The following is a 20,006-nucleotide window of genomic DNA, read 5'->3' on the forward strand; positions in this document are numbered from 1 at the left end:
TAACTATTTTAGCTTTATATCTTCATTTGTTTTAAATATTTTAGTTTATGTTTTCTTGTTATTCTTTTGCCAAATTATTACCACATTGCCAAATGGTCATGAGCAAAACTATTGCAAAGATTCCCTCCGTTGTCCGAAGTGGGACTTTCCAGATATATAAGTCTGGAAACTCACTAGAGAAGAAAGTGATGACGGTGAAGCCGGTCACATCCTAGAGTGGGATCTTGGGGTATAAAACTTTTTCTTCACGTGTGTCCCTTTGCGTCGTAACCATGGACAATCTTCATCATTTAATAATATGCTTGGGTCAGTCTTCACTGTGAAGGGAGGAATTTCATGAAACTTTTCATAATCTTCTGACATGCCTGTCTTATCCTCCACTCCCATGATGTTTCTCTTCCCTGAAAGAACTATGTGGCGCTTTGGCTCATCCTATGATGTATTCTCTTCCTTATCTTTTATTTTTCTCGGTTTGGTAGACATGTCCTTCACATAGAAAACATGCGCCACATCATTGATTAGGACGAATGGTTCGTATGTGTGCCCAAGATTGTTGAGATCCACTGTAGTCATTCCATACCGCAGGTGTTCCTTTACATCGCCTCCTGTCAGATTGACCCATTTGCACCGAAACAAAGGGACCTTAATAGAAGGTCCATATTCAAGTTCTCATATCTCCTCTATGTAACCATAATATGCGTCCTTTTTCCTATTGTTGTTTGTTACATGAAAGCGGACACCACTATTTTGATTGGTGCTCTTTTTATCTTGGTTGATCGTGTAAAATGTATTCTCATTTATCTTGTACCTTTGAAAGTCAATATAGTCGAAGATAGTGACATGGCTAACAAGTACAGCTCATCTCCAATAGTGTCGTCATTCATGAGACCTGTTTACAACCAACCGCCGAAAGTCGCCATGTGTGTATGTTTAATCCAGGGCTCAAACTCCTCCGGGTTCTTGGAGCGTACAATATCCATGTGTTCCTCGATATACGGAGCCACCAAGGTGGGATTTTGTAGAACTGTGTGGTGTGCTTGCGCCCAAGAATGTCCGTCCCTACATATTACTGAATCCTTTCCTAGCGTGCCTTTTCTACCCAGTCTCCCCTCATGCCGCGATTCAGGAACATCAATCGGCTTAAGGTTAGGAATAAAGTCAACACAAAACTCAATGACATCCTCTGTTTCATGGCCCTTGGAGATGCTTCCTTCTGGCCTACTACTTCTTGAGCTTGCATTGATTTTTCCCTTGAAAAGTAAAGGGTGATGCAGCAAAGTAGAGATAAGTATTTCCCTCAGTTGAGAACCAAGGTATGAATACAGTAGGAGGAACAAGCAAGTCTCCAATCTATGCACCTGCACAAACTGACAAATACTTGCACACACCGCCGAAAAGGGGTTGTCAATCCCTTCACGATCACTTGCGAGAGTGAGATCTAATAGAGATAGATTTAAAATAAAAGTAAAAGGCAAAATAAAGTAAACACAAAATAATTGCATCAAGGTATTTTTGGGTTTTTGGTTTTATAGATCTGAAAATATATGATGGAAAATAGACTCGGGGGCCATAGGTTTCACTAGAGGCTTCTCTCTCGAATAAAGCATACGGTGGGTAAACAAATTGCTGTTGAGCAATTGATAGAAAAGCGCAAAGTTATGACGACATCAATGGCAATGATCATGAATATAGGCATCACGTCCGTGACAAGTAGAACGACTCCTGCCTGCATCTACTACTATTAATCTGCTCATCGGCCGCTATCTAGCATGCATCTAGAGTACTAAGTTATAAAAACAAAGTAACACCTTAAGCAAGATGACATGATGTAGAGGGATAAACTCGAGCAATATGAAGTAAACCCCATCTTGTTATCCTAAATGGCAACAACACAATACGTGCCTCGCTACCCGTTCTGTCACCGGGTGAGGACACCGCAAGATTGAACCCATCACAAAGCACCTCTCCCATTGCAAGAAAACACCAATCTAGTTGACCAAACCAAATCGATAGATCCAAGAGAAATACAAAGCTATGTTAATCATGCATAAAAAACTTCAGAGAAGACTCTAATAATATTCATAAATGATCTGATCATAAATCGACAATTCATCGGATCTCAACAAACACACCGCAAAAGAAGATTACATCGAATAGATATCTAACAACATGGAGGAGAATATTGTATTGCAGATCAAAGAGAGAGAAGAAGCCATCTTTCTACTAGCTATGGACCCGTAGGTCTGTGGTAAACTACTCACGCATCATCGGAGGGGCAGCAAGGTTGATGTAGATGCTCTCCTTGATTGAATCCGCCTTCGGAGGAGTACCGGAAAAGGCCCCAAGATGGAATCTCACGGGAACAGAAACTTGTGGGGGTGGAAAAGTATTTTGGTGACTCCTCTAGGGTTTCTGGAATATTTAGGTATTTATAGAGCTCAGAGGCGGTACAGGGGAGTCCCGACGGGCCCACAAGCCCAGCCCCCCTGGGGCGCGCCCCTACGGCTTGTCGTCTCCTCGTGGATCTTCTGGCCCCTCTCCAATTTTCGTAGGTGTCTTCTGGTCCAAGAAAAATCATTGTAAAGTTTGATTCCGTTTGGACTCTGTTTGATATTCTTTTTATGTGAAAGCCAAAAACAAGGGAAAAAACACAAACTGGCAATGGGCACTGGGTTAATAAGTTAGTCCTAAAACTTATATAAAATAGCATATTATTGCATATAAAACATCCAAAGTTGATAATATAATAGCATGGAACAATAAAAAATTATAGATACGTTGGAGACGTATCTTGGCCTAGCACGGTTATGAACATATTTCTTTAAGACTTTCATGAACCTCTCAAAGGGGAACATATTGTGTAGAAATACAGAGCCCAGAGTGGCAATCTGTTTGACTAGGTGAACTAGGACGTGCATCATGATATTGAAGAAGGATGGTGGGAACACCAACTCGAAAATGACAAGACATTGCACCAAATCATTATGTAACCTTGGTAGGATTGCTAGATCGATTACCTTATGGGAAATTGCATTGAGGAATGCGCATAGCTTCACAATGGCTAATCGTACGTTTTCCCATAGAAGCCCCTTTAATGCAACCGGAAGCAATTGTGTCATAATCATGTGGCAGTCATGAGACTATAGGTTTTGGAGTTTTTTCCCTGCCATATTTATTATTCCCTTTATATTCGACGAGAAGCCAGACGGGGCCTTCATACTAAGCAGACATTCAAAGAAGATTTCCTTCTCTTTTTTGGTAAGAATGTAGCTGGCAGGACCTTGATACTGCTTTGGATGCATGCCGTCTTTTTCGTGCATACGTTGCTGGTTCTTCCGTGCCTCTGGTGTATCTTTTGTCTTCCCATACACGCCCAAGAAGCCTAGCAGGTTCACACAAAGATTCTTTGTCACGTGCATCACGTCGATTGCAGAGCGGACGTCTAGGACTTTCCAATAGGGTATATCCCAAAATATAGATTTCTTCTTCCACATGGGTGCAGTGCGTGTCCGTCAGCGTTATTCGGAACAGATTGTCCGCTAGGACCCTTTCAAAAGACTACTTTTAAATCCTTGACCATATAGAGTATATGATCACCAGTACGGTGGTCAGGCTTCTTCCGGTGATCTGCCTCACCTTTGAAATGCTTGCCTTTCTTTCTTAAGAGATGCTTGATCGAAAGAAATCGATGATGTCCCACGTACACATTATCCTTACATTTATCCAAATATATACAAACAATGTGTGCATGCATTGTATCCCTTGTTTGTCTGTCCTGAAAGGTTACTAAGGGCAGACCAATCATTGATGGTTACAACCAGCAATGCTCTCCCCCGCCCCACCGTCGCCAACCCACCACCACGTCATCACCCCGCCGTCACCATGCCACCGAAGAAGACCCCGAAGAGCAAGACGGTGTTCTTCGACGTGAGGGCGAAGCCCTCTGGCAACTTCGGGGTGGAGTTCAGCGACGCCGGCCGCGACTTTCGGCTCGGCACATACCTGACCGTCCACGATGCCGCGAGTGCCTATGACATGGCGGTGTGTTGTGCCAGGTGGCCGAGGATGGACCTCAATTTCCTGGAGATCGAGAACCAGGCGGATGCGGAGTTGCTTGTGCAAGGGGCATTCGTATGGAAGAGATCACGACGAAGAAGACGAAGAGGAGGCCTGCCATTGTCGTTAGTCCCGGCGATAGCGACGTGGCGGCGATGGCGAGGTTCGCCCTTGAGCATCTGGAGTATGTGCTGGCCAATCATGAGTTCTTCTGGAAGCGCTACGTCGAGCAGAAGAGGAGGAGGACAAGGCCGACCCCTCGACGGTGATCCCCGTCGAGTCTGGGTCGTCGGACTGGGGTGACTTGGAGGAGGACGACAAGGGGTGTGATGACCCGGACAAGGATAAGTTCTGGGAGCAGTTCAGGAGCTCCGACGAGGAGTTTAATCTTCGAGTAGTAGTTGTGTGAACTAGTAGTAGACATTGGAGTAGTTGTTTGATGGATGTAGTAGATTGAACTAGTAGTAGTCCTTCAAATTTGAATTATGTTTAGTTATGTTTCATTGGAACTATGTTTAATTATGTTCGAAATGAAGTAGTAGTTGAACCAACTATGTTTAAAGTATGTTTGAAATGAAGTAGTATTTTCAGTTTCTAATTTTTACATCTCCAGTTTGCATCACCTATTGGAGTTGCACTTCGACATATCCGTTTTGCATCATCTGGAGTTGGCTTTTTTGAGACGCAAAAAGCACCTTTTGAAGATGTAATGTTTTACACCTCTAAATTTGCATCTTTTATGGGAGATCCTCCTACTTTGTATTCTTGTCCGTTGGATCGAAACTCTAGCTAGTGCACCGTTGATTGTGATAAAAATTGTACTATTCTTTCTTCCCATAGCACCTGTTCTATAGGACCAAATCTGAACTGCAGATGTTAAATCTAATGGCCTAGAATTGCTCACGTTACATCGTCGACTCGCCTTCCCTGCCACGAGGAATACCCAAGCGCTATAAGAGAAGCCGCTCCCATGGCAGTATCTCGCCACCACCCACCGGCCGCACTTCCCTTTCGCCATCGTCGACTCCATGGCGCTCGCAGCAGCAACCCTCGGCTCCTCTCCGCTCGTATCTATCTCTGTTTCCGCCGCTAGGATGAACAGCAGCGGCTTGTCCGTGTCGTTCGGGGCGCGCCGTGTGCCGGGGATTTCTGTGCAAATTCATTCCCAGCGGAGGAGCATGGTCATGGCAGCGGCAGCGAGAGGGGAGGAAGGGGCCGTGAAGACCTTCGTGGAGGAGATGAGGGCTACGGCGATGCGGCTGCACACCAAGGACCAGGCCGGCGAAGGGGAGAAGGAGCTCAAGGGACCGTCACTCCACGAGCAGGAGCCTAACCTTGAGGCCTACTTGCGCTTCCTCGTCGACAGCAAGCTCATCTTCCAAACGCTCGAGAACATCGTCAACCGCGCCGCTGTCCCATGTTGTGAGTCACTGCAAGCAAACCCGTCCTTCCGTGTTTTTGTGTAATTGTCAATTTTTTACCTATTGCGTAGAGGCATGTTCAATTCTTTGGTGATTCGACAACATTTTGCATCTAGGGGAAACACTTCGCTCCAGGGGAAACACTTCGCTTCAATTTGTCACACTTCCCAGTTTGAATAATTTCATCAACATTTTCTAGTGACAGTGCTCATATATCAAGTTATTATCAACTAAAATTATTTGTAACTGGTGCATTTTTATTCGCATTTTCTTGTGATATAGATGTGGTGTATTTGTTTGCTTCACATATAACTGTACGTGGTGCTATAGTGGTTTTTCCTCTACTTGGCAAGCTATATCTGCCATCTTACTTGTGTGCATGTGAAGTCTCTCCGTCTTGAAAGGATAATTGAAGACATTTCAGTTGTGTCTGTCAGGGACCTTTCCCTCGTAGTAAACTTCAGTTTTCAGTTGATGTTGTTAACTTGTTGTAATGTTTCCGCTTGCTGTTCGTTATGGACTGGTTTGGTCAGTGGGGTGTGATAAACTTTGTTATTGTTAATTATTCTGTTTTTTGGAACAAAAATAATAGTTTTTTTCTCAAAACTAGCAAACAAACAAACGGTTTATAGATTTGTAACGTTACCTATTACAGATGTATATTTTAAATTAAAATTGACCATATCTAGATTGTCTATATTAATCTGGTTTGATGAATAAATGTTTTACTTGCCGTTTTACTTGAACTTGTGAAATCCATGGTTGTTCCGCCTTCAGTTATGCAACAAGTAATTCGTGAACAAACAATAGGGACCTTTAGCTGCATAGTTGTATTAACAGTAACACTGTGTGGTCAATCAGTTGGAACTGGAAAGTTTTAGATTATTTTTTTACTTTGTTTATTCTGCTTCGAACAATAAATGGTGTAATTACTGAAATCTCATAGTGGTTATGTGACAGTAAATTACAGTTCCCTAGGAAGGAGCTGGAACATTTCTTTCATCATTGTTGGCTAGATGCTGCTGATTGACATTTTAGTTATCTATGCTCATCAGATGCGGAGTTTCGGAATACTGGGTTAGAGAGATCAGAGGCACTGAAGAAAGATCTGAAATGGTTCGGCGAACAGGGTCACACAATTCCAGAACCATCTGCTCTTGAAACTACATATGCTTCCTATCTCGAAGAATTGTCTAAAAAGGACCAGCAAGCATTTTTCTGTCACTTCTATAATTTGTACTTTGCTCAATCTGCTGGAGGTCGAATGACCGGCAAAAAGGTACCACTTCTCAGCACAGAACCTTGTACCAAAACGCTCATGTGAGGTCAAATAGTGTGTGTGTGTGTGTGTGTGTGTGTGTGTGTGTGTGTGTTTGAATGGCTTCCCTATTGTTGTTAACAATGTGATGTTGTCTCTGGTTCTTCTCAATCTTCTGGTTTTTCTTATTTTTGAAACTCCAAAAGAAGATAGTATTATGCTATTACTGTATGCACTCCATGCACTGAGGGTCACTTTATATACAGATCAGTTTCATATCTCGTTCTTCTGCTATAGCTGGCCATTTCGTTGCGGAGCAGGAATCCTTATATTTTCTTATCCAATGCAAATCAGGCATCATGGCAGACTGTAATCTGTCAGTGTGGTGTGAGCGAGAGTTACCTGTTCCTCCATTGATGACTATCGTTTGACCTAGTAATCACGCCCTCTATTCATTTCAGATTGCTGAGAAGATTCTGAACAAGAAAGAGCTGGAATTCTACAAGTGGGAAGGTACCCTGTCCGAGCTGCTACAGAATGTCCGCAAAAAACTTAACCAAGTTGCTTCTGTAAGTCCAAAAGCTTTGATTTCGTGCTCTTATTTGTTTTTTTCTGCCGGTGTGTCTCTCAGTGTCTTAACCCGATCACATCTATGCTCAGAGCTGGACCCAGGAAGAGAAGAACCACTGCCTGGAGGAGACTGAGACGGCGTTCGCCTATTCAGTAGATCGTCTGCGCAAGATATTCACCTGAGCCCAAGGTTTTCAGTATCAAGAAGATACTAGGTTGTATCATTTTCTTGTCAGTTGTATCGGATCGTCGGAGCGGATCGTAGTACCACGATACTATGTGATTTTCATTTTTAGTATTGTCAATCTATATATTGAATAATACAGGAAAGACATGGGGCAAGCACATGAGCTGGTGTGCTAGGCAGCCTCGCCACTCACCTGACTCACCACTCTCTTAATGAAATACCACTGTGGAACCGCTAGTCTAGGTTTTTATATTGAAAAATACAGAAAATGTATTTACATTTAATTAAAAAATTGAATTTTGAGCATATTGTATCTCCTTCATAAAGGCCGATCAATGTTGCTTTCATATATTGAATATAAATACAAACCCATAAAACAAATGGCTTAGGCCAATATACTTCAAAGCTAGTACTAGATAAACTGCCAACAATTCAGCAGAGTTTTCCCTAAAAAAAAAAGATTCAGCAGAGCTCTCGGGGTCTTATCCAGTTCCCACAGCTACAGCTTCAGGAAACTAGCAGCGTCTCATGCTGTCTGCTGATGCGCAAACAAAATACAAAATCAAACCATGCACACATAAATGGTTGCGTTAGAAATGACCAACCAGTTGAATTGATTTTTTTGTACAAAAGGAGGTTAAATCCCCCAATCTCTGCATCAATCGATGCATACAGCCATCATTATTAATTATTCAACGAAGATCTAACAAGAACATATATCAAGCTACCCAAGCAACCACTCACACCTACAAACTCGATAATGCAGAGTGTTCTGATACCCATCACGCGTTTTCTCCACCTGGTAGCAAAGCCCAGTCCGGAAGAACCCTAGGCCCCCGACCCTGGCAGAGCCGTGCCGTGGCGACAACCTATGTGAGGAGCCGGCTGGCGACGACCGGCGCCAGAAGGATCTTCCCCCACCCACCGGCCGGCGTGGCCAGCCGGCCCAGGCTGGGATGGGAACCCGGGGCCCAGTCACAATCCGGCTGGGTCCACACGACATCGACAACACCGACGCCCGCCACAACATCGAGCAGCTGACCCTCTCCCTCCAGCTCGAGGAAGACGACGCGGTTGGTCCAGCTTGCTTCGGCCCGCGCATCTACGACGAGGCCTTCACCAAGGTGTTCACGCTGCCCCATGACATTCCTAAGTACAACGGTACCGTCAAGCCAGAGGACTGGCTCATCCACTACACCACCGCCGTCGGCAATGCCGGCGGCAACCGGCGCCTAGCCATCCGCTACGCGCCCTTCATGCTGCAAGGCTCAGCCCGGACATGGCTCAACAACCTGCCGGCCGGAAGCATCAACTCTTGGCTCGACTTCGAGCAGGCGTTCGTGCGAAACTTCACCAGCACCTACAAGTGCCCGGGCCGGCCCAGCCCGCTCGCCATGTGTGTCCAGGGGCCGGAGGAGACCGGTCGCCAGTACCTCGCTCGTTGGACCGAGCTCCGGAACAACTACGAGGGGGTTCACGAGGTCCAGGTCATCCAATACTTCACGAGTGGCTGCTGGGATGGCACCCTGCTCAAGCACAAGCTCCTGCGCACTGAGCCGAAGTCCATGGCGGCACTCATGGTCACGACGGACAAGTACGCCAACGCCGACTCCGCCATGAAGATCCAAGTGGTGTTGGACGCTGCCAGCAAGGCGATGCCGGTGCCGCCTTCCAAGCCGGCCAGCGAGAGAAGCCGCCAGCAGAACCCCCAGTAGAACAACAAGCATAGGGGCGAGCAACCGGCTCCCCTCTTCGACAACCGCCATGTCGCCACGACCGAGCAGGCACCGCCCGCCGAGCAAGGCGGCGGCCGGCGTCAACGAACCGGCAAGACCGCTTGGCAGCCCGCCATGAGCTTTGAGCAGATGCTCGACGCTCCCTGCAAGCACCACTGCGGCGCAAGGCCGTCCATGCGCACGCTTCGGCAGTGCGCCATCACCAAGAGATTGATGAGGGGCGACGTTCCCCGCCTCCTCCTCCAGCTCCGGGTGCGGGGCAGCCGCCTCCTCCGCCGCCGCCTCCGCCCCCGGCAGCCGGCGCCATGCACAATGAAGCCTTCCTCAACCCGAACGCCTGCTACGTTGTCTTCACCAGCATGGGCGGCGACAAGCACAACGACCGCCTACTCCGGCAGGAGGTAAACACCTTAATCCCGGCCACAACCGAGTTCATGCATTGGTCGGGCGCCCGATCACTTGGTCCCGGGACGACCACCCGGCCGTCATGCGGACACCTGGCAGTTACGCTCTGGTCCTTGATCTCACCATAGTCGCTGCAAAGCGCACCTGCAAGTTCTCGCGCGTCCTCATCGATGGCGGCAACAACATCAACATCCTCTACCACGACACCATGACCAAACTCGGCATCGAGGCAAAGCAGTTGGACACGACCCGGACAGTGTTCCACGACATCATACCCGGCCTCTCATGCTCCCCAATCGGCCGGATCCGGCTTGACGTCCTTTTCGGCTCCATCGACTACTTTCGGCGTGAGCCAATCTGGTTCGAGGTCGTGGACCTGGACAACCTCTACCACGCGCTTCTGGGAAGGCCGCACTGGAAAAGTTCATGGCGGTCTCCCATTACGCCTATTTGAAGATGAAGATGCCGGGACCCAAGGGTCTCGTCATCATCGTCGGCGACTACAAAGTCCCTGCAGTGCGCTCAAGCCTGCTCCTTATACAACATTTTTGTCCATTTACTCACAGACAATGTTAAGTGAGAAATGAAAGACAATTTTGCCCCTCATGTTATAGAAAACTTTTTGGGCCGATATAAATAGAAACTAAAAAGAATTATTTTTTTGCAGACATTAAAAAGAAAAGTATACAAGAGAGATATTAGCCTCGGTCCCGACTACCGCTGCTTGTGCAGGTGTTGTATGGCGACCTTGTGTTTAAAAGACGCTCAATACGGTCGTTGAATACGAGTTGCGATGATTATACAGTTACTAGCTCACCGTATAGGTCGGTATTCTATCAATATGGTCTTTGTTGACTGGCCAAATGATCTAGGTGATCACTGAACTTTAAAATACGTTCAATACGATCGTTGAATAAGAGTTCCGATGATTATACGGTTATTGACTCACCGTATAGCTCGATAGCTCGGTATTCTATCAGTATGGTCTTCCTAGACTGGTCAAATAATCTAGGTGGCACTAGGTGCAGCATCCATGTCCTCTCTTATCAGTGGCGGAGCTACGTGCACTGCTGGAGGGGCCGTGGCCACCCCAGCCTTGTCTAAAAGCAGGAAGATTATTCTTCGAGACTGATTAGATTACAAAAATTATAGCATTTGGCCATATTTAATGTTTGGTCCCCTGAGAATCTTGTCTCGCTCCGCCACTGCTCTCTCTGTCTTGAGGTCCCCCTGTCAGTTGATGAAATAAACAAATAAAAGAGCTGATGCGCACGCAAACGAGGGGTTCGAGCCCGAGACGTATCGATTTCACATTGCCTAGCCGCTAGGGAGGGTGCATCTTAATGACGAATTCTTTATTTGTTTTGTGAACTGCCATGCATGCAACGCACGCACGCTGACAGCGCATGCACACACGCACAAGCCACAACAACGCACTGACGCATGCGCACACACACGGCCGCAGAATGCACATACACAACATATGCATGCGCACACGCTCGGCTGCATGGTGACGTCATGGCGTGCGCCATCTGCAGCGCGTTGGTTCGCCGCTGGTTCGCCGTGCTATGGCAAAGCTTGTCCACAATGGCGCCATATATACTCCATCTCTTGCGGCACCTCTTTATCGTCATTGTTCGACGACCTGCCGGAGACGAAGGCGGCCGCAATCTCGGCCTTATAGCTAGCACCGATGGAAAGCACAAGCGCCATAATCAACATGCCTGACAACGATGGGCGATATCTTCTGGGACTGAGATGGTGACGATATGGACGAGAGGCCGATGGCAGGAGGCACAAGGTGCAGGGCGGGAAGCAACAGCGAGTACAGTTGGGAAGGCTCCCCCCTCTCTTTCCCCTCCCCCGCGCCGTTCCCCCCGCGGGCGGCTCGGGCGGCGCCAGACCCAGCCGCGCACGGCCTCCCTGTTGGCGCCGCCCTCTCGCAGCGCCCGCCTCTTCTTCCTCCTTGAGCTGTCTCGCACAACTCTGCCTTTATCTGACACAACTCTCTCTTTGGTTTGTCTTACACAACACAAAGAACACACACATACACACGCATGAACCAAGGGAGACCAGAAGAGCTTTGCCGTGAGGCCCTTCCCTTGGTGTACGCAACGCTACATTTTTGGCTACAGCCCTCTCGGCCTTTCTCATTCTTACTAAATCAAAGGTATTTATACACGGCCAGGAGCCAACGGCCTGGTCCATAACCCATGCACACGCACCCACTACCGTTAGCACTCGTCCATCATCTCCTAGAATCACTCCAGGTCCAGATGGCTCGGCCACTAACTTAACCGTCCACCGTGCACTAATTAACTAATCCTACCTATATGCAACCTCCACCAGCTAATGACGTGCATGTACTAATGAACATGACCGAATCACTCGGCAACATGCCAACTACCTCACGCATGCATGGCTGCTTCAAACCCATCTGAATGACTCACCGGTTCACCCGGTTCAACCTGTTCGTATAGCTCGTCACGCTCCAACCTCTGGCGCACCTTGCCGCTTCTCACGACATCGCCGTATCGCACGACATCTTTGGCATCTCGCCGTACTCGCCGCATCGCACAGCAGCCCGGCATCTTGCCTCCTTTGCATGCACAACTGAAGCACCATGGCCTACGTACAGTTCCCTAGACCATCTAAACTACATGCAAAACTCTAAACTATACATGTGATACAAAGCATCAAGATTAGTTCTAACACTCCCCTCCCCTCCCTCCCCCGCCGCCGGCCGGAGCCGCCAGGGCGAAGCCCCTCGCGATGGCTGGCGGCGGGGGCTTCCCTCTTCTCGTCTCGGTCGTGGGGGTTGCGGGGCCTCCATCCCAGGCGGCGGCGTCGGGTGTGCACGGGGCCCGGCGGCGCGGTGGCGATCCCTCCGGTCGACTGCGGCGGCGGTGAGGTGTGTGCTGGGCCGCGTGGTGGCAGCTGGGCTTCGACTTCGGGCCTTCGGCGGCTGTGGGTGGTGTCCTTCCTTCCCCATCGCGGGCGCGCGACGGTGCTCCTCGGGCAGCAGCAGTTCCGGCGGCGCAGCTCTGAATGGTGTGGAGGTGGTGGCGCAGCTTCTTCGCGGCGGGCTAGCGCGGCGGCCGGCGGCGGCGCCCTCCCGCCCCAGATCTAGGCCCTTTGGGGGCCCATCTGGGTCTAGGCGGGCCTGGCTCGGCTCTACCTGCGATGGCTCCGGCGGACGGAGGTGCTGCTCGTGCGAGGGGTTGCGGAGACGGCGGCGCGCCCACTGCATCGCGATGACGGGAGCTTCACGAGCCATATCGAGCTCGGCCGGCCGTTTGCGCCTGGTTTGCTCCTCTTGTTGCGTCCGGTTGGTGACCGCCGATGGCGGTGGAGGTTGTCCCCTCCCGCGTGGCTGCTGACGCTGCCGCTCCTCGTTCCCGGCTACTTCCTCTCAGACCCGCCGGTCCCGCTTCGGACTCCATGGTGAGACGGCGATGGTGGCTCCAAGTCCGTGGTGGCGCATGTTGGTGGGCGGCAAGTGTGGCGGAGCACGGCGGATCGGTCGGGGTGGTGGGTGTGTGGCGGACGGGGGAAACCCCTGTCGGCTTGGCCGGCACCGACGCGGTGACGCCCGTGGGCGCCATCTTTCCTTCCTGAAGGGCGTCGGGTATCCCCCACCCATGCCTCTCCGCGTACCGGGGGAAACCCTAGGACCTGTCCGGGCAGCAGCGTCGTCATCGTCGCATTCCTTCCTGAAGGTGTTGCTTGGTATGCGGCGGTCCGAAGTGCTAGGAGTGCGGTGGAAATCTTCGGTGGGCGCAACGGCTGTGGATCATCATTGTTTCGTCGATCCGACTCTTTTGTCATTATTTTCTTTTTCTTTCTTCTCTATTTTTTTTGGGCGTGCTTGTGTTGTCTGCCCCAGCAATGAATTCTCAGATGTATCGGGTGGTTAATATCTATATAGCGGGGCGAAAGCCTATTTCGAGACAAGGTGCAGAGCGGGAGCTAGGGCCGTGGTGGCAAGACGATCAGGTTCTCCGAGGGGATACTCCGGCAGGTGCTCAAGGGTGGCTCATGCACGAGCAGGACTCCATGCAGGAGCCCATTGACGCTGAGCATGTAATGCAGGAGCACGTCGGCCGTAGCAGACAGCGAGCACAAAAAAAACACGAGCATGTCGATGGCGATGAAGGGGTTGGCCGCGGCGAGGCGCGCCACGGCATCGGTCGAGACGACTGTGTTGTTCAGCTTGTTGAGCATGGCGCGGGAGAAGGCCTGGCGCCGACAAGGGGTTGCCCACATCAACTGCACTGGTTTTCGTCTCCACGGAACATCACGTCGAGGCCTCATGTATGCGCACGGACACACTAACACGCACACAACACACACGCGCGAGCGCATGCACACAACATACGCACTCACAGCGGAAACTAAAGAAAATATCACATGTAAAACACACTAACATGTTCGCATGCACAACACAAATGAAAAGGAAAAAACACATATAGGAAAAATAAAACATACTAGCTTATGCACTAGCCATCAACATACTAGTTTATGCTTCTGAAAAAACATAGTAGCTTATGGGCGCACAGCCAGATTGCGTCCAAACATTGTAGCTTGTATAATTATTGAAGATTAAGCCTCGGCCTATTATCACAAAAAGAAGATGGCGCAGGTGTTTAGAGCACGAGGCTTACGATCACGGCGTCTCCTGTTTGAAGCCCCACCCTCGCATTATTCATTTTTCTCTTATATACTCAATGACAGGTGGGACCCATAGAGCAGGGAGACAACTCAGCGTTATGAGCCAGTGACCATATAATTATCACAACTCGTATTTAGTGACCGTATTCTGCTTATTTTAAAGTCCACTGATCGTATTGTGCTTTGGTCTCAACGTCACTGACCGCCGGTATATTTATCTCTCAATTAAACTAGCTAATCACCGCCGGCTGGACTGATCGATCTGGACTAAGATTTATTGATCAAAAACGTACACGCGAACACGGGACGGGACGCTGATTTGATGGCTCGCCAACATCGAGGACATCGATCGGCGGCTTCGTGCCGGACCGGGAGGAGCTTTCAGCTACCACGTGCACATCACAGACAACCAGCCCATGCACCACCGCCGCCTTCGTCCTTCCCTTCTTGCTCCAGCACGCTGGTGCTCCACTGAAGCTACCGGCGCCGTTCCAGTGTGATGTTGTATGGGTGTCCACCTCTCTATAATCTATTTTACCTTAAACCTAAGCCCTACACTATAGGAGCTACTACATTGTTGCAAATGTCAAGACTGAAATGAAGATGTAGTCAACCCAGTGATGAGTTCAAGCTTAACCGCATGCACGAGGAGCCGACAAGAAGCAAGAACAATCTTGATGAAGGAAGAACCCTGGAGGAAGCTACAATTCATCAATAGAGATTTTTGTAGCAATTGACGCAGCTCTGGGAGTTGAACGAAACGACATATTTTCTTTTTGTTTGGCGTGCAAGACAAATGGAATTATCGCAACCCAGTTCATGAATATGAGAAAATTTTCAATGGTTGTGAGGATGCCCGAGAGTTATCAAGCAAGATTTGCTAAAACATATACAAGTTAATGATTTGAGTGTAGAATGGGTTGATCACCATCCCGACTTACTCTTATATTATTCGCTCTTGTTATGTGGGATGGTAAATCTAGACTGACTTACCTATAGTAGAGAGACGATGTTGTTAATCTCGAACTCTAAAATGGTACGATGTTTTTTTAGAAATGGAGGAGGACCCCTGGCCTCTGCATCTGAACGATGCATGCAGCCACTTTATTAATTGTTAACACAAGACATTACAAAGTAATATAACAGCAAGACTAAAGCCACCGTCTAGACAACATCTGTCGCTATTCCTATCCAAATGATGAAGGGATGCTGATAGTCTGGGCCTAATACCAAACAGACCTCGCAGCCAAACCTAACATCTAAGACCAGAGGTCCCATCCAGGACGCCTGCCGGGTATGGGGCACCCATCGGTCCGGCGCACTCCTCAACCAGGACGCCTGCCGGGTATGAGGCCGCCGCAGCCACCTGCCACCAATCCATCTTCAGAGATGTACTGCTGCATCTACCTTGCACGGTCTAGCTGCCGTCGATGCCACCACAACGCCAGACAGCTTCCTCCTCTTGCGCGAGTCCATCTCCGCGCATCGGACGCCGAGTCTCCACCGCGCCATGCCGCCGAGACCCACCGTCGATGATACTGTTGATGCCACACCGCTCCACCTACATGCCATCTCGCGTCGACTCCGAGCTACCATCAACTCCACCACCCTGAGCAGTCCTTGGCCGACGCCTTCAGGAAGGAACACGACACCAAAGTGCCGTCATCGCCCAAACAGAGGAATAGAGGCTTTCGCCTGCGCTCATGGCAGAGGTGGGGGCGTAGGATCCACACCGAAGCCTCCAGAAAGGGAATCGGCGTCGAGGGCGTCGACTTTGGTGCGGCCGCCATGTCGGTCTGGAGTTTCCCCCAGATCCATGCCCACCCGCCAGATCCGTCTAGCCAGCACCGGGTAGGTATTGGAACTAGCACGAACCGGAGCAAATCGAGTCGGAGATGACGCTATCGGGATTCACAGCCGGCCGCCGCCTGCCAGATTCCCACCGCCGCGCACGTCAGAGCCGACTCCGAACGATGCCGGCCTCACGCACACACCTCTGGCCACCCCCAACCACGCCGGAGAGTGGGGACAACCTCGGCGCGCGCCCACCGCCGCTCAGGGCCGCCGGGACGGTGCCCGAGCCCACACCATCTGGAGGGGAACCGATCTGGGGTGGGGGCCCCAGATCCGCCGGCGCCAGCCGCCATGGCCGGCCCCACGCTGCCCCCGCAGCCGTGGAGGCACAACCGCCGCAGGAATCCGATCGGGCCGCCGCCCCATCACGCCCACTCCGCCTCTACACCGGGCGACCAGGTTCGCCATCACGTTTCGGGCAGAGGATCCCCTCGCGAGGAGAGGAGAAAGGTCTGCCGTCCGCCGGGCGAGCTTCGCTCGCCGGCCTCCTCCGACGGCGGCGGAGAATCAGGGGGGGAGGGAGGGCCTGGAGGCGACGGCGGCTAGGGCGCCCGAGCCGCCCCCCTGAGGCGACGCGAGCGCTAGGGCCTGGAGCGGTTCCTATTGATGGCAAATGGTACGATGTTTGGTCATTGTAAAAGGCACCCGTCACCAATAATGGTTATACGATGCGAATAAGCCAAGAATCGTTTCTGCAGGAACCATTCTTGGTGACCACCATGAGAGAATCAATGTTTGTTTTAGTATTGGCGAAAACCTGTCAGCCATGAAGGTTAGAATTTTTAGAAGACCAATCCTGGGAGGAACGCGAGGAGTGGAGACCGGGGAGCGACCCATGATGCGTGCGAGGCGTCCGAGCCCTAGCGGGCGGGGTGGCAGGTGGCCGCCGCGACCGGAGTGGCCTCCAACGCGGGGAGGGAAGAATTAGCCTAACCTAGAGGGACGAAGTGCTCATGAACTCTTGGAAATAACTTTCCAATCAATGCTTAGAGCATCTCCAATTGCAACCCTATTTTTGCGTATGAAATATAGTGGAGTAAAAAAATGGGCACGAGAACGCGTTCTTTTCTACGAGCAAGCGCTTGTCTCCAATAGCAGCCCTAAAATAGGGCACCCGGATTATCAAAAAAAAAAAAGACTAACATTTGAACTACTTCGACCATATTTCATATGTCAAACACAGTTTGACTGAAGTTTGAACATGCAGACTACAAACATAGTTCAAATACAACATGCCACTTCAAACTACCAACTCAAACTATGACAAGCAAACTACGATCACTACAGGTTGTCCCAGTCGATATCATCGGACCCCTCGTCGTCAGAATTCACGTTGAACACCCTGGGGGTTCCTGCATTCTTCTTCTTCTTGCCCTATTATGACGAAGGCCCTACCTCGGCGCTTCTCGGCCTCTGTCTTACAGAAGATCTCCAACTCGGCATGCACACACACTGCTGATGTTCCCTAGAAAACTCCGGCATGGCCTCCTCATAGCTCTCTCTGATGTTTTCCCACTCGTCGACAACAATGCGAGTAGTCGGCCTTCATCGGGCTCGACTCGATTGTCACTGAGGGTGAGATGAGATCCGCATCCGCCTCAGACTCAATCTCTAGGAAACTGAGCTTTAAGCGGGGGAGGCCGAGCCTCCACATGGTGGCGACATCGTAGGCACAGTTGAGAACATGTCGAGACAGTACCTCTGGTAGGCGTGTTGAAATTCCATGTCGTAGTTGCGGACGGCCGCCGACACACCCCATTGAATCCGGCATTGCGAGGAGGCAGCGGCGTTGGGGAAGCAAGTCGAGGCTCCGGAGAGGCGGCTGCGAGGAGAAACAGCTGCGGCGATGATGGATTTTGGCGGGAATGTTGCGGTAGGGGTGCGATTCATCGGTCCGGCGATGGCGGCGCGCCGGAATTATGCAGAAAAGCGGCGGCTACGGTGACGCACTTCAGCGGGAATGGGACGGCGGTCAGTGGCGTAGCTAGGGGGTGGCCAGGGTGGTCCATGGACCACCCTGGAATTTCCCCATAGCTTGTATATAATGTAGTAAAATAAATATTTTTTTAAAAAATAAATAACTTATGTTAATATTTTTATTAATGGACCACCCTGGTGTATTGGGCTGGCTACGCCACTGACGGCGGTGGTGCGATTCGTCGGTCCGGTGGCGATAGGGTTCGGCGGGGGAATGGATCCGACGGCAACAGAGTGTGGCGGGCCAGATCTGCGGTAGGCGGAGGCGTGGTTGTGTAGCTGTGTGACTGGGTCTGCGGCTGGGCGTGGGCGTGGGTGTGGGCGTTTTGGTTTTGCGGCAGCACCGAACTACCGTATATTTGCTGCATTTGGAGCTCTATTTTAGGGCTGCCCAAAAAATATGTTGCTCAAATCTAGGATTGGGCAGCTGTTGGAGGACGTTTTTTGACCTCCCGTGCCCTAAAAACGTCTCTTGCACACGCTGCTATTGGGGATGCTCTTAGATCGGCATGGGTTTACTGTAAGTTGAGGTGGAGATAGATTGGCTTGAATGATACGCACGTCAAGGACGATGCCGGTGGCGCTCTAGAAAACAAAAGCAAAACGAAAAACAAAAAGGAGTGGCAACTTGTCAACCGTGGTCATACATTCATGTATATAGAAAGGCAAATTTGCCGATCGCATGTACAAGTTGTACAATCACAACTAAGTATTATTGTAGTTCTTATATCTACACAATGCATGCACTCGGTTGGGTTTGTTAGGCTATGGAGATTACCTTGACTGTAAAATATAAGGCGTATTTGTTTTTAAAGTCAACCTCTTGTATGCTTAACTTATAGTACTATATAATACCGACTATACATTATTAAAATTCATCATGAGTTATATTTTATAAAAATATATTTACTGCGTTGAAGAAATAACAGAGGGCATTTGGTCTAGTGGTAGGATTCAATTCTCGCTCAATTCTCGGAATGCCCCCTTTTTTTCCCTTTGTGTAAACCACTTTTCATGCAGTACATTTGTTTTCTTTTTTTTAACCATTTTGCCATGTCTAGTAGAATTTCTTTCATGTAGCTACCAATCTTCATAATCACGTCAACAAACGACCACACGATATTCATAATCACATCAACAATCAACCATACAGAATTAATTAATCAATCGGCGCGAGCAACCCAAAATGGCCAGCAATATTATTAATGTGTAATGCCAAAGCATATATAGTTTCTGAATCTAGCTGTTCAGTTCAGGTGTATACTATTAGAACTTCTAATAAAAGTTTACAGAGGCAACCTGGAAAAATAGTGTGAAAGCTACTACATCCAGACAGCATTAAAATTCTCCAGGAGACAATCTTCATGCCACTGGCCTTTCAAGTCACCAGGGCGTAGCAACCAGCAATGTACATCCCACCTTATATATCATCCAATGCTTCACCTTCACATTGTCCATCACCAGACCCCACCTTATTAGAGACAACATATATAACTAGTTAGTAACCAACACTTATTCTGTTGCGTAGTTATTTATTGACTTTGGAAAAGTTAATCGCTTCGGATTAGATTATGAGTAGATAAAAAGAATTACACCGAATACATGGCATTTATATGTGCCCAGATATTGACCAACTCATTTTGATACTGGGAAATGCATTTTGACCGACTCATCCACCTCACAACAATACCCATGGAAATGTTGTTCACAGGCTTACAATAGATGGATGAAAGCGGTATTTGTTAGAGAGCAAGATGGACAGAGAAAAAAAAGACAAATAAGTTACTAATAAAGTGCCAATCAGGTCTCTCATCGTATAATGTTCCAGTTGGTTCAAGCTCAGCGTTCCACTTCAATTATCTCTCTTCAAT

The 20,006-nt window shown here is 49.3% G+C and overlaps 1 protein-coding gene across 1 annotated transcript; it reads left to right on the plus strand.

The window, feature by feature from the left end:
- The first annotated feature begins 5,054 nt into the window (after nucleotides 1-5,054).
- On the plus strand, nucleotides 5,055-7,635 carry LOC123168879 (heme oxygenase 1, chloroplastic). Its single transcript, XM_044586742.1, has 4 exons — nucleotides 5,055-5,478; nucleotides 6,533-6,756; nucleotides 7,197-7,304; nucleotides 7,396-7,635. The coding sequence occupies exons 1-4, from the start codon at nucleotides 5,085-5,087 to the stop codon at nucleotides 7,486-7,488; spliced, it is 819 nt and encodes a 272-aa protein (XP_044442677.1). The 5' UTR covers nucleotides 5,055-5,084; the 3' UTR covers nucleotides 7,489-7,635.
- The last annotated feature ends 12,371 nt before the right edge of the window (nucleotides 7,636-20,006 follow it).

Source organism: Triticum aestivum, chromosome 7D (assembly GCF_018294505.1).
Source record: "Triticum aestivum cultivar Chinese Spring chromosome 7D, IWGSC CS RefSeq v2.1, whole genome shotgun sequence".
NCBI lineage: Eukaryota > Viridiplantae > Streptophyta > Magnoliopsida > Poales > Poaceae > Triticum > Triticum aestivum.